This window comes from Lampetra planeri, chromosome 7 (genome assembly GCF_965212315.1).
Source record: "Lampetra planeri chromosome 7, kcLamPlan1.2.h2, whole genome shotgun sequence".
NCBI classification, from domain to species: Eukaryota; Metazoa; Chordata; class Hyperoartia; order Petromyzontiformes; family Petromyzontidae; genus Lampetra; species Lampetra planeri.
In genome coordinates, this window is record NC_136113.1 from 2,902,352 (window position 1) to 2,918,152 (window position 15,801).

A 15,801-nucleotide genomic window follows, 5' to 3' on the forward strand; every position below is an offset into this window, starting at 1 on the left:
CGGACGTCCCCTCCCAGCACCCACACAGCGTTGCCAGCCGTCTGTGCCCGATTACACGCGAACAGCACGGACCTTCTGGATAACCACGGAGCGAGGAGGCATTCAGGCTCGAGTGGTCTTCAACACATGCCACAGCAATCGTGTTCTTTGCGTACGGCACAGCAATAACTGTATGGTCAGGAGCTCAATGACAATGTCGGCAACTGCTAGCCACGACGAGAGGGCTTCACGAGTGAGTGCTTATTCCTCCTCCATTGCAGGGGTTTACTCAATGGCCCATCGTTTGGGTTGTATGGCCACAGTCGCACTGTGGCCGGTCTTTAATTTCAGACTCATTAAGGAAATGTGCGCGTCGGCCTCTTGATGCCCTGATGCGGTTGATGATGAACCCTTTGTGAAATGTCCAAGCCAGAAAGTGCGTTGTTTAAATCTCGAATGAGGCGTTTATCCAAGGCAATCACGTCATTTCAGTCCATTTGCCAGCGTTCGTCTGGATCTGGGCGAGATTTCAAGATGGTGATAGCATAAACCCAGAAGGGGGATCAGGACTTGAGTCGGCAGCGAGGTACATGGATGAGGCTTTGTAAAAATATCCCAGTAGATATTTCTACCTACGTGACTTTACCGAAATAACCAGAGTATAGATATTTTTGTTAATCCAATTCTGGATTAACGCCTTTCTACGCTTTGTACAGGGATGGGTGTTTTTGTCCAAGAAAGCATTACCAAGTCTAGATACTGTTTCAGTAAAGGTCCTTCATAGGGATTTTTTGAAAAGTCCATCAAATGAAGAAGTGTTTGGCACGTGGGAGTAACCGGAGTCCCCGGAGAAACCCCACCACACACACGAAACTCCTTCAAAGGTCTGCACAGATATGTTCACAAACCCACTGTCTGTACTGCCATCTCCTAGCTACCTCTCAGCGCAGCTTGTCTGGAAGTTTAACAAATGTGTGTGATCCACCAACCATTGCATCCCCTCCAAAGCACTGAATCATAGGTGACACCACGCCGGTTAGAGGACATTCAAGGTACCTGGAGAAATGCAGTATGACCTAAACTCCAGAACTTAGGCAAGATCCTATTATCAACATTCATGCGGCACACTACAATTGTACACGAACACGTGGTAGCGAAGCAAAGATTTATTGTACTTTGCCTTGATGTACATAAATTACTCATTTGAACAAAATGCTTGCAAATCTATTGAAAAGTATTCAGCGCCTAAAATGGGAATTACTGGGGGAACTCAAATGATTCCCACCACCCCCACTAGATCTGAGGTGGAGCTTCACGCCCCGCGTGGGTCTCTATGCATGTCTGTGGGTGTTTGTGGATCTCCCTGTTAGTCTAGGAGTCTATATGCGAGTCAAATTATTTTTAAAAAATATGAATCCTTAATTCCTTCCAGAACAGTCGTGGTAAAACTTAACTCCCACCATGGCGTTCCGGAGCATTCTGGCACATTTCCACGGCTGACAATATTACAAATTAAGTTGAAGGTACAATTAATCGCAAACCACTAACGACAACTTAACATTGATCTTTTTTTACATTTTATATTTACACAACACTAAAAACTGGCGACAATGAAATGTGAGATGTACTTGTCAATAGATGTCAAACAAAACTTGGAAATTACATATCCCATAAAGGGTTCTACAATGCTACTCATGAACACCAAGGTCTGTTTATTCTCAAATTCTGTTAAAAGTTACTTGTACGGAAATAACAGATAACCCAGATACTGGGATATTGAGATGTCCATAGAAATCTCTGTATAAACATGAGTTCTTAGAATACTGTGTCATCACCATTCACTTGGCAAATATTGATTTACAACAGTGGAAATGTCGAACAAGCTACATTGGCAAATGGTATACTTGTAAACGAACACAAAAACACACATTAGGTTTTATGCTTCTTGCGGGGTGGAATTTTCTTCTCTAGAGCCCGCACACGGACGCCGTATTTATTTTCTGTAGATGGAGAGAAAGGAATGGATAAATAGTTTGCAAATTCTCAATTTCATTTTCCATGCATTTTTTTTCTTTCCCCAAAGCACGCACACAGGTAATGAGTCACACAACGTGGACTTCCCACTTGTTCCCGCAAACGCATTCACCACATGTGTACCCCAGCAACAAACCACACATGTCTAGCCAGTGAGTCAAATTAAAAGACCACAGAAAAAAAACCACTAAAGAGACACGGGCAATGAAGGTCATACATGTATCAATTCAGCATCATACAAAAGTGTGGAGGATGTCTTACTGTATTTTATAAAATAATTGAACGTGCAGATGCAAAAAACTTTCCCATTTTAGCACGCTCGTGTACTCGTAAATCTAACAGAGTTGGAATGTCCACATCAGAGTCCGTGTGCAATGCTTGGCACAGGTACAAACACCGCGACTATATAAACAGAGACAATTTGTTTTTTTTATCTTAGAAGCAAAAAATGACGGCCTCCGTGTATGTATGCATACACTGCTGTATTATGCTATGTATGCAAGTGTAGCACGCAGTCATATATCATGTACAGTATCGATATCCATATGCATGACACGTGTATATATGTTGAACTAAACTTGTGCATTCATGTATACATTCAAAACTAAGCTAATACGTTTTACAATAAACGACACTAGATTCCGTGATAAAAATGTGTTTTCTTAATTTCACGTTGAAAGAAATGGCGATTGATTAAATGTAGTAAAATTACACTTACAACACCGATGTAAAAATGTTGCTCACACAAGTGACTAATTGCATGACACACACCATGTGTGTTCATGTGTCTGTGTGTACTTACTCTTCCCCATCAGCCCATTGGCTATAGTGGCCTTGTTGGATGCAAGGAGAGGATTGTAGTGGAAGTCATCCTTGGCCTGGTCCTCACAGAAGCAGAACCCTGGCCACCAGTCCATCCGGTCTTCCCAGGACTCGAAAAAGCAGACCTCATTCCCACTGTGCAGTAGTCAGACAAGAGACTATGCGCATTACACAATGGTAGCATGGACCTACTGCATCCCTCACACTTTACATGTAGCAGTCTGTTCATATGTATTGATGTGTTTTTATTGATCACCCAAAGATATAAACATGCCACAGAAATGCAGTTTGTTAAGTTTTTGGATGACCGAAAAAACATTAGCCAAGTGGCAATTAATACAAATAAGTCTGAAAGTAAGCGAGCGTATTTTGGGAGTGAAGCGGCGTCATTTAGTTTTACGCATTGCACTACGAACCCGGCAACCTGAGTTTGATTCCAAGCTATGGATAACATCAGTGGGAATTTATAGTTTTGTATGTAGCCAACTCCACCATAAATCAGACGGGTGAATATTTTTTTTACGGTTAATACAGTCGCAACATTCGTAAGGGTGGTCACTATTCGAATTGCGAGCCCCCCTGCAAACGTGCAACTGCAAGAAATGTTGTACCGTGGCATGCACGTGCAAAGGATTTACGGAACGTACTGCGTCTACATGTGACGGCATACTGTACTTTTTAATGCAAGCGCTGATGAGCTCTGCAAGACTCTGCCAAGGTCGCACATCCCTCTGCCAGGGAGAGTAATCCAGGAGGCTCATCAGCACAGAAATGCTCTCCCGCATCGTGTCCGTCCCTAAAGTAAAACATAAAATGTGCGTTACGAACAAGCACGCCCCCCACGTAGTATGTAACGCGCGATGCATTGTGCTCGCTGCAGCTCAGCGGGCTGCAGAAACTCACCACTTTCGTGCAACAATCGGCTGTATTCCAGCATCAGCTCATGAGATGGCACCAATTTATGCAGGACCTGTTGAAATTACACATGCAACAAACGGACAATAAACGACATTTATGATGTCATGCGTTTCCCCTGAACACTTTTTTTATCAAGTATAACCAGTGATAGTGAACACCGATTTAACGACTCCATTGTTAGGCATGTAACTGTGCATCGATTTGAGATATAATCCTCCGTTCATGGTACTACATTATGATTGAATCGCGTGATAATTTACTATTTATGTAGATGACACGAAAATGATTTGCTTTGCGAGAGCAACACATAAAACTGATGCTTGCATAAAACTGTGGAACGTCATCAAATCCCTTGTGAGGGAGGGCCAGCAGTGGCAAATTTTTACCTGGCCTATGAGTGCGTCTAGAAAGAGGGATGCATAACCCACATTCACCTTAGCGTTACAGCAAATAGAAAATGACACAACATACTACACGGCAAATAAACTCTTAGGTTTTTCGGTAAAGTCACGTAGGTAAAAAATAAATAATATAATTGAAAACATTATAGAAATAAAATAACAAATCACGACGTTTCGGAGGCAAGACAAGTCTCCGTCATCAGGTGGGACCGTCACAGCCAGATTTACTGTCTCAAGTGAGGCAAAATTCCAAGAGTCAAGCTCTTAAATACAAGTCAAGGGGGGGAGGGGCTTATCTGAATGTGGTAGCCAGGGAATGGAACGTGGGGGGGGGGGGCTACAAGCGAACATTCGGTGATTGTCAACCTGTGCAAGAGTACAATCGGTGTACCTCGACCTAAACAGGTGTTGGCTGAAAATACAAATACAAAAAAGCAGTACACGGCAAAAAAATACTAAAAAGAAGTACACGGCAAATGTTCACAGTCATTTAAAAAGAAAACATTTAAAATGTCGGGTTTTCCATTCGGTTTGCAAATAACCGCGGCTTAAGGCAGCACCCTGAGCACGCCGAGCAGCTTCTGTTGAGGAGCGTCGTGTTTCTTGAGGAAGTTGTAGAGCTGGACGTGAGCATTGGGGTTGGGTGGGTACTTGTTGTCATACGCAATGTTCTCCAGAAGTTCGTGGGCTTCGTCCACGTTTCCGTAAAACTCCAACAGCTGTGGAAATGGTGGTAAGCAAAAAGGAAGACGTGACGGAGGCCGTTGAATACAATAACGAAGTATATTGTGGATACATTGCTTATTTATGTCACGTAGAACTGTTAATACGTGCCTCCACATATTTCGGGGTGAATATGTCCCACACCCCGGGTTTCTGCAGGATACTGATGAAGTTTAAGGAGGATTTCCGGAAGCTATGGTGCATCTCCTTCACGGCAGCCGAGTTGGTCTGCGTATCACCCACGTCTGAATCACGACATGACCGTAATCAAAACAAATAGACATGTTTCCTTTGTGCAAAAAAAAAACTGTAACACGGCAAAACAAACCTTTAGCAGAGAGAGCAATAGCTCGACTAATGCAAAGAAATTAAGAACTCCAAAACCTAATAAAATGAAGCATGAAAATATACACGCCAAAACAAAGACAAAGATCCACCCGTACAGCCTTAACAGACTACTGGGGCAAGTGCTATTAGCGTGCACACCAAATGACACAGTACCATTTCCACTGGAAAGATGGTCCTTTTGCTGCTGCCAGTCATAGTAGTGAAGTAGACCGCAATAGCCTTGGATGAGGTCTACGAGCAGGACGCGGCTGGGCGAGGCAAGGTCCCTGTGCTTCGCAGTGAAGGCAATAAGCTCACGGTGACCCTCCTGCTCCCGCCCCTCGCACAGCAGGTTCCAGGTATGCTCTAGACACACCTGGTGGTAAAGGGACCAAACAGCAGATCAGCTGAATTCAGACACACACAGGATGGCACGTCCCACTGTGCATAGCATTTTTAAATCCATTATATTAAGTTCACTTGCTTGCTTGCTTGCGCGCTTACGACCGTACAAATCTTTCGGTCGTTTTTATACCCACTTCCCGTGATCCAATCGAGCTGACATTTTGCACGCAGACTCGTTGTGCGTGACAATGTATTTTCGTGAAATTTTTTTTCCTAAATTTTACACTTTTTAGGAAAAAACAAATTATATTTAATTACCAATTGCTTAATGGTGGCAGGCAATCATCTGACCCATAGGTGGCAGCCATCTCAAGCCAGAGGACGAGAGGACTCTAGCCGCCACGCATATAAAGGATTTAAAGTGAAAAACTTTGTTTTTACGGGTAAATTTTTTAGTAAAATCCACATGCGTTGATGCATGGACTTCTTTCGGAGGTGATGAGAATAATGATCACTAAAGTCCCAGGCCGATCACTATGGCAAGCCGAACTTGTTTCAATATGAAGAAAACGTTGACGCACACTGCCAAGACACCATGCAGATATTTATTTTTGCCGTGTATACATGCATTTAGATTATTTTGCTGCTAGAATTTCCACATAAGCCGCTTTGTTGAGATATCATTTGGGGGCAGGTTGCATCTGAAAAATAAGCTAATTGCTCAATGGGCATTACCTGGTAAGATAAAAAGTATAGTTTGGTTTAATTGTTTTTACGTGATTTGTTTACCTTTTCTATACTGTGCCCTCCTATCGTGTATCGTTTGTCGTTGTAACGTTCTGACCCGCCGCTACTGGACGTCTGTGAAAAAGAGCTTCACAGCTCATCAGATTCCTCCAGTTGAAATATTCCGATTCCGTTTTAGTTCGTCGAGAGCGACGTGCGCTGATCGCACCAAAATGCAAAGCGATGCGTGAGAGACTTGATGTACAGCCACAGGCGGGCTTGATGTCTCCACATAACACAGCTGTGCTGCTGGCACAAGAACCTTTCTCACACAACCTCGCTCCGTGGGCAAACTCGCACTCGCCTGGGCACCAAAGTGATACTTTTTTTTTCAAGCTTACTTGCATCCTGCATGTCCTTCGGACGTGACCGTCCTGCCAGCCAGCCATCCAGCAAGCCAGCCTGACAGCCAGCTAGCCAGCCAGACTGTTTTCTAATACAGAATTTTAAGTGTTCATTGTAAACACAACATGATTCATACTGGCATCTATCTATTCTGCTTTCCGTTGAACTTCGGTAAAGGGCCTATTGCATGTAAATAGTGTTTGCGTCGAGTGTCACGTTTCTTTTAAATTTGAATTCATCAATATTGCGAGGTTCTGTTAAACTACCTTCAATTTTAGGTCTCTCGAAAATGACTTCATCCTGTTTGCAAAGAGACTGAACTGCTCCATACTTCTCTGTGGATGGTTCATCATCACTTCAGCTCCAGCCTTCCAATAAATCTAAAAGAAAACATAACATTTACGGACTTAAAGAGGTCATACAGCCAACATTTTATTTTCTGCTTAATGAAATAATTACGGTGTTTAAAATGGTAATGATAAAGTGTAATATCACATGAACATCAGATGTCCTAAAATTCCACATGGACAAATACAAATATTACAGCATTATGTCCAAATGCGCAAGATGACAAGCAGATATGTACAGTGCTAAAAAAAAGGCTGAAAATCGGAATCTGGACCCTCCTGAAAATGTTTAAGGCTCAGCGAGGCCTGGCTGTGTATGGTGGCACTTCCTTTAACAACAGACTCACAAGTCCCGCTGGACATCAGCTTTTCACACGTCCCTCACCTCGGGTAGAACATTATTCCCCAACCACTCCAGGCTTCCAAGCGCAGGCAGCAGGAGATGAGCAGCGCGGACCCAGTGGTGGCGCAGCAAGGCCTCGTGCAATTCAATCAGCCATGTGCTCCTCCCAAAAATCCCCGCTGGCTTTGTTAACGTGTGCCCTGTAACGAATGAACACACCCCATCGTCTGCCAAGTGCTCACCAGATCCCCTTATTAGTCTGGAGAAACGTGCAACCATGAGAGATGGTGCCCGTCCTGGGGAGGCTTTCATCCAGCCGTGGATATATCTTGACCGATGGGATGTGTTTGCTGTTGGAGAGCACAGGTAAGGTGATGTGTAGTGCTAGCACTAAATGGCATACTTTGCAAATCAGCTGCTGCATCTCATAACAATGGTGCCCTTTAACTAGGAAAACCTCACCAAGTCCAAGATAACCACATTGAGTACGTGGAAGAATTATGAACGCCCCTCCCATACTCAATGGGTGAATTCATTCGGCCCAATCTCAGCACTGGGGCATCTGAGCGACGAAGAATACACACGAACATGGGGTCCATTCCTCAATCTTATGGTTAGGCCTCCAGCAGCGTTTGTCATTTTGCAGGCCTGGTGCTAATAATGTGATACGGTGGCAAGATGTTTACTACCTCGCCTGGTGTACAGGAGGTCGTGGGTTCAATCCCAAACCTGACGCCTGTATATTTGGAGTTTCCATGTTCTCCCCGTGGTCGCGTAGATTTTTCTCCAGGTCCTCCAGTTTTTTCCCAAATTTAGAAACATGCGTTTAAAGTACAGTACATATTTGGCTGCTATAAATGTCCACGTGCTAAGCCACTTCGTTGAGCTATATCATTTGTGGCCAGGTCGCTTCTGAAAAAAATAGCTATTGTGGCCCTCACCTGATGAAATAAAACGAAATAGTTGAGTGGTTTATTTTAGTACAAATCCACGCCATCCCTCCCATCCCTCCCCAACGAAATGTGGCTGGAGGTGACCCGAGGCTACGCTCGTGTTGTAAGCCCGGTCTGGCAACGTACAGAAGTGATTGCAGGCGATAACCTCCTGGCGAGGCCTCAAGCCAGACGAGCCTAAGAGGGGCTCCTCAGTCTCCTCCTCATCCTCTTCCTCCTCGCTTGTCGTCTTCACCTGTCGCTGATCCTTCATGGCCGAAACTGCAGTGCCACGCACGAGTCAACAGGGAGAGAGAGAGAGGAGGCAGCGAATTCGGGGTTGAAAAAGACAAAGCGTTTGCCCAAGATGGTGATCCAAGCCCGCGCTGTGGTGCTCCTATTCTGGTCTGGACCAGGACACAGGTCCACAATCCACACCGAGAGCCATAGCGCGCACATGTTCAGACTAGCCTCGCCGAGTGGCTTTGTGAGCGAGGTCGTTAAGCGACTCTGTAGAGCGGTGTGGCGTCGCGGTGTGTGCTATGTTGAACTTCTTTCGCGCCGTGCGTAGCATATCCTGCTAATCGGAGGTGCGGGCGGGGCTAAGGCCAACAAACTAAACACAAAAAGCAGTTTCAGAAAAAATGTTGCTTTCAATCAACATTTGAAAGTACATAGCTCCGGAACATCCGAATGGAAAAACGTTCCAGACGGCCGCCGAAGCGCATCCGAAAGCGCGCGACGCAGTCGCACCGTAGCGGCTGTCGAGGAGGCGGCTTGCGGGGCTGTTAAGGCTGCCGACGAGCCGGACCTCAGAGGAGTTCGCCTGCAGTAGACTGGGGAAGCTAATCGGGCACGAGCCTGGCAGACTCTGGGGTTAGCGGAGCGCGAGCAGCTTTTGTTGCTCCGCACGCAAAGCCAGGAGCCACTTCCGCGTGCGCAGGCTGCCACGTGTTGGATCGATTCCGAGAATATTTCGGTGGAGCGCTGTGGAATCGATTCCCCATGGATGTTGCGGAGAGAAATGAATGGGCAGTGGTTGTGGCCAGAGATCGGTTAAACCAGTGCCGAATTGTTATTTGAGTAGCAAAAGTAGCTACAAATGCTACGGGCCCCGGACTTTCAAGGGCCCCCGCGCTAAATGGGTTCAAGCTATTAATTCCGGTTCAGTGATGCTGCACTTGCTCTATTGTTATAGTACAATATTTTTGGTTCTTTCTGTAAAGTCGCGTAGATAGAAAATAAAATAAAAAATACTAAAATTAAATTAAATGTTAAATAAAAATAATAAAATGAAAACATCTTCTTAGGTTATTTCGGTAAAGTCACGTAGAAAGTAAAACAAAATAAAAACAAAAATCACGACGTTTCGGAGGCAACACAAGTCTCCGTCATCAGGTGGGACCGTCACAGCCAGATTAGCTGTATCAAGTGAGGCAATGACGGTCCCACCTGATTACGGAGACTTGTGTTGCCTCCGAAACGTCGTGATTTTTGTTTTTATTTTGTTTTACTTTCTACGTGACTTTACCGAAAGAACCTAAGAAGATGATTCCTTGCAGTCACGAAAGCTTCAAATCTAAAAAATGAAAACAATTAAAGCTTAGAGTACTATACCGCCTTCAACTTTTATCAACGACTGTGTGTTTAAAGTTAGAGATTTGTCGTATCATTTTGGTAGTAACGCAAATGAAAAAATACAATTACTTTACTATGCAAGTAAAAAACAATTGCTTTTTTATATTGATGTTTTTTTTTTTATTTAGGGCCCCTTTATAACATATGCGACAGGCCCCGCACTTAGCTTCATCCGGCACTGGTTAATCATGAGCGCATTAATAAACTGAGCAGAATGAACGACTTAGTCGACTCGTGAACTTATCAATGCGCGAATGGATGAGTGAATTGGTGAGTGAAATAGTAAGGAAATTAGTTAATTGAATGGTGACTGAGGACATGAAGAGCGAGTTTGCAAATTAATTCGTAAATGGGTGAATTAGTAAACAATTAAAATTGTGAATCAATTGGTGCTGCTGTCCGTCGATTACCGGTCTGCAGTTTGCCCCGACGAAACCCAGTTCTGCCGAACAATATCTCCCAGAAGAAGGCCAGGCGTGACTGATGAGATGTGTAAAATAATACATGTACATGTGGATGGACAGACATGTGAAGGAGGCGTATTGTTCCTTATATTTATTCTGTTGCTTATATTCGCCAAAACGATGCATTGCTCATTCCCTTCCTAATCCCTCCCCTCGCCCCTCCACTTCGTCCCGTCCCTCCCCTGTAGCCCTAACGTGACCCCCGCGTGACCTGTATTATGGTGACTAATTCCTCGACCCTTTCACGCCCTACCATCTAAATTGCTCCATTTTGTGTTACCACTTTTAAAACTATGTAAAGCGGCTTGAGTAAAGGTGCTAAACAAATATTTATTAAGATAATGCTCACTTGGTAGAAAGTAATGGTTGTCAGAATCTTTATTTAGACTGGAGGAATCCGATGAGCTATGAAGCTCTTTCACAGATCCCCAGTGTTATGGGCTTTGCGTAATCATCAGGAACCCCAATTTATTTGGTGATGCTGCTGGTGCATTGGCAGTGGTGCACAAGCAAAACTAAACAAAACGCATTCTACACACTCGTCAACAACACTGCCTTAAAAGATATACAATCGGCAACGTTTCAGGCAATGGCCCTTTTTCAAAGCGTGTGAACTCCAGTACTCAATTTCAGCCGGAACAGTCCAGAACCCTATTCCGGAAATTATTTAGGCACCCGACACATCCATCTCGCCTTAATTTGTTTACATGATATCTTCATGGATATTTTTACAAACCTGTTAATATGATTCATGGCAATATAGGGCACTGTAATATATAATGATGATTATTATCATCAGTCGTGCCTTACGGCATCAATGCCTACTCCTAATCCTGATTACCCCCATTGCACATACGATGTCCACTCGCATTGCGTGCGAGTGTCCAGGCACACATCGCAAGTTGCACATTCAGCACTACCAGGATTGACCACGCTCAGGAGCCGGATCGGCCTGGCTGCGTCCATCGTGCAGTCTTTACCCTACATCTGGCCTCAACGCCGTCTCAGCACATCTACCAAAATCTGAATATACGAGACTCGCGCGGTGCCAGCTCTGCTGTAATGTGCTGAGAAGTGGGCCCTCCTGCAATCAGACTCAAACAGTCTGCACGCCTTCCTTCCGTATGTGGTGTGAGCATCAGCTCCTTCGCATTGAATGGTTCGACTTTGTTCCCACTGCCAAAGTTTCGTCGAGGACTGGTCTTCTTACTATCGCAACATCGTCCACTCGAGATGTGTCTCATCTGTTTGGCCACATTGCAAGAATGGAGGACGACTCATCCCGCACGACATGCCTTGCTTCTATCCATCCAGGCGATGAGTGGATCTCAACCGTCTCCGGCATGTTAGTTGGCCATGCCAAGGTCTATCATGACACCGGCCTAACAATGCAGGTGGTCTTCTACAACACGGTGAGACATAGACACTCTGATTTAAAGCTTTCCTGACTGCAGGGATTCATATTCTTGGTTCTTTCGGTAAAGTCACGTAGAAGGGAAGTAATAAAATAATAAAAATTAAACATAATAACATCTTAACACCTTAATAGAGGTTTTTTTTGGGGTTAGATCACATAAATATATAAATGTGTCATTTAAACCCGCCACCACCCGACACAGCCAACTAGTAAGGGTTGTCACGTAAACTGAACGTGCCAATTCGTCACTAGTACAGCACACCGGTGTGTTGGAGAGCCAAGCCACAACATTTACAATCTGTGTACGACGTTTTGCCAGTAATTACAACTAACTCATCAGGCGACAGCCAGATTTGTGGAGAAGTCTAACTGTTTCGTTCCTTATATAGAGGCGTAGATGTGTTGACCACCCTTTTGCGCACTTGCACAATGTGGGGGGGGGGGGGGGATTAATGAGGCAACGTACATTATGCATGTGCATTATGTGAGCCCTTTGAACTTGTCCTTCTTGTCTATTGTGTTTATTAAAATAGCCCTACCAACGGTAATCCCTAATGAAGTATGCTGCCTTTTGTAGGCATGCATTTATATAATATATTATTTGATGATTCACTTCAGGCCACGCCTCTCCTGCGCCACGCATAATGGTGGCCTCCGGCCGCGTGTTCTTCGTGCCACGTGTAATGGCGGCCGTCGCGCTTGCGGACGTTCCCACTAGAAAGACTCCAAATGTAATGAGCGACTTCCGAGACACGTCGTGTAGAGGGCTTCTTCTTATTCATTCTCACACTGGGCACAACTCAGGCCGATACATATATATGTACGTCTCCTCTCACTGGTCACAACACTGGGTAATATATATATATAGGTTTCTACTTTAGCTACGCACAGCCGGCCTTTCTACATAGTCCCATCGCCTACATCCAACCACACCGCTGACTGACTAGTGTGACGATGATGGCGATGGGAGCCGTGCAGAGGATCTTCCATGCGGCCGGACGACAGAGAGAGCAGCGACGCAGCCAGGACCTGGGACCCCGCAACAATCCTGAACCCTCGGTTCCATCCCCCTTATATACCTTTCGGCGTGGCCAGGCCCCGCCTCTGGCCACGTCCCCTTCCAGAACCTTCGAGCAGATTCCCGGAGCTTCCCGACTAACCCCACCTTTTACCTTTAATCCAGATACGCCCCCCTTCTGATTAGTTGTTATATAACCTTGTCCATACCCGTGATTATCCTTCCAGGCCAACTGTTATTACACATGTCTAGTGGGTTCTACGGAGGCACACACTTGAACTTGGAGGCAAAACGTTTATTACACGACCCCAATAGAGAAACTACATAAACCACAATGGGTTAACTAGACCACAATGGGTAACTAGACCACAACAGGGTAACTACATAACCGGGTCAGTCAATAACATACTGCCTGACCCATGATGCCTAGCATAAGGACCGAAGACCAAAGACCGAGGACTGAGGATCGAAGAGACGTAACACCGACGGGTTCCATTCCAACAGACAGCCTCGATCAGTTCTCGTGACCTCCCTTTTATGCCCCTGAGCGTGGCCCAGCTCCGCCCTCGGCCACGCCCCCTTCTAGATCCTACTAGAAGGTTCTGGGCTATACATCACATGTCCCTCTCGCCACCTTTTGGCCCCCCTCATTATCCTGTCCTGGTCACGTGCCCTCTCAGGTTCATCCACAATGTCACGTCCTCAACTGCCCCCTCTCTGACAGTCACCAGAACCATGCCCCCTAGGGCCCCCTTCCATGCCATACATACTCTGGTGTCAGAGATAGGCTCTAACACGCACAGTTGCACTCTTGTCTCACTATCTGGCCCTAAACACCGTAGTGACCCAATATACGTCACTAAACATGTGTAGAGGAGTGAAATACGCGGTGCGCATAGTTAACCGAGGGCAACTGAGGGCAAACAGGTGCACGTGTGCAACATGAGGGTTTCACGGACAAACCTCCAGTTGTTAAGGGGCGAAGCAGGTGCAAATGGGGTCGACCGGTTGTGCCTGTTGAGACCGGAGGTGTTGCCAGGGAGACGGGAGATGAGGGTTGATTGATGGGCCAAGAGGCGCCGGCCTGGCGAGAGCTTAAAGAGATGCACGAGAGGTCTCAGATAATTAGCAGAGGGAAGTAAGGGCGTGTGCGTGAGCGGAGAGGGAGTTGTTGCCGGGGACAAGAGTGAAGACATCTCGCCGCTGCCGCTCGAGCCGTCAACGGGACCTCAACCCTCACGCCGTCACCGGGCGGGTGTTGGCTGATCCCCCCCGCCCGGGACAGACGGGTGAGCGGGTCTGGGGGAGCGTAGGTGAGGACAGCGGTGGAGATGTAGAGTTGCTGATTGCCAAGACGCTGCGTGCGGAGACGCTGCGTGCGGAGACGCTGCGTGCAGAGTCGCTGAGAGCAGAGCTGTTGAGTGCAAGATAAGCGAGGTGAAAGGTAGATAAGAGTGGGGAGAAGTTAAACACAAGTGACCGTGTCGATAGTTATAGGAGTGCCTACAACTGGTGCAACAATATGTGAATAAAGTGTAAGCAGGTGACTTGTTACAACATGTTGGTCTGAGTAATTTTTGAATACACTCCACATGTACAAATTCGCTATCACAGGAGACTAGAAGTAGGTGTTCTTTAGACAGTGTTCAGCTTGTCTTGGGATATATTTGGCTAAACCTTTGTTTGTTACCAGAGTGTCGAGTAATTTAATTGACTCGTTGACCGGAACCTCCGTGAACAGAGAAGTCACATCAAAACTTACGAGAATATAATTAGGGTTAATCTCGAATTATGTTTACGAGATATTCAGAGTTTTTGATGAACGAAGAGGTCCTACCGATGTAGGGCTGTATTTGTTTCATTATGTATTGCATAATGCACATGCATAATGTACGTTGACTCATTAATCCCCCCCCCCCCCCCCCCCACTTTGCACAAGAGCGCAGAAGTGTGGTCACCACATCTACGCCTCTTTATAAGGAACGAAACAGTTAGACTTCTCCACAAATCTGGCTGTCGCCTAATGAAGTTAATTGTAATTACTGGCGAAACGTCGTACTCAGATTGTTAATGTTGTGGCTTGGCTCTCCAACACACCGACGTGCTGTGATAGTGACGAATTGGCACGTTCTGTTTACGTGATAACCCTTACTAGTTGGCTGTGTCGGGTGGTGGCGGGTTTTAACAACACATTTATATAGTTACGCGATATAGCCCAAAAAAACCTCTATTATAGATGTTTAACACCTATTTTATTGCCAGAAAGGGTCAAACTTATTCTTATATTTTGATACTGGCAAGGGAGGTCCCGTGATATAGGTTAAGTGATTGTGCAGGGATGTGATTTCTGATGGTGGCTCATTTTCTGTAGTTTCCCACGTGTGACTATACTTCCAGCACGTGGTCTCTTCAACACCTCAAGCTGCTCCTGCCAACTGCTGCTGCTTTGCTGGCGGTTTATACTTCGTGTGACGGTAGGTAGTGAAGTTCACAGTGCCACAGCAGTTATGTGGACTTGTAATATTTCCAAACATGATGGGCATTCATAGAGCTGCATTCCGTATGTGGTGTGACAAGCCGTGACGATATTTGTTCTAAAAAATAAAAAAAACGTAGACAAAGACCAACGGAAATATCCTATTCAGCTCATTTGCGCTTTACCAGAAGGTCATGTTCAAAGATAAACCAGTAACTTTGGACTTGCAAGCAAACAAGTCCAATCTCTTGACCACCCATTTTGCCACACCTGCACAGGCAACCATTTTGCCTCTCTTTAATTCCTAAATAATCCAGAGTAGTAATTATTCCAACACCTTTGTTGTTCTAATATCATATCTTTTACACACATACGAATAACAGAATGCCTTTAAAATTAAAATGGCAGTGTTCAAACCTATAAGAATATTGCACACTCAGGATGTTTACTAGTTCATGACCTGACAATTCAGACAATAAAGGTGTT

General features: G+C 45.3%; 1 protein-coding gene across 1 annotated transcript; it reads right to left on the bottom strand.

Moving 5' to 3' along the window:
• Window positions 1-1,130: 1,130 nt before the first annotated feature.
• TAF1A (TATA-box binding protein associated factor, RNA polymerase I subunit A) lies at window positions 1,131-9,259 on the bottom strand. The gene is made up of 11 exons (XM_078595951.1): window positions 9,056-9,259; window positions 8,450-8,584; window positions 7,413-7,570; window positions 6,947-7,060; window positions 5,379-5,580; window positions 4,989-5,122; window positions 4,715-4,873; window positions 3,739-3,805; window positions 3,511-3,631; window positions 2,816-2,970; window positions 1,131-1,979 (listed from the first exon to the last, which is right to left on the bottom strand). Exons 2-11 carry the CDS (start codon window positions 8,574-8,576, stop codon window positions 1,909-1,911), a joined length of 1,308 nt encoding a protein of 435 aa, XP_078452077.1. The 5' UTR covers window positions 8,577-8,584; window positions 9,056-9,259; the 3' UTR covers window positions 1,131-1,908.
• Window positions 9,260-15,801: the final 6,542 nt, after the last annotated feature.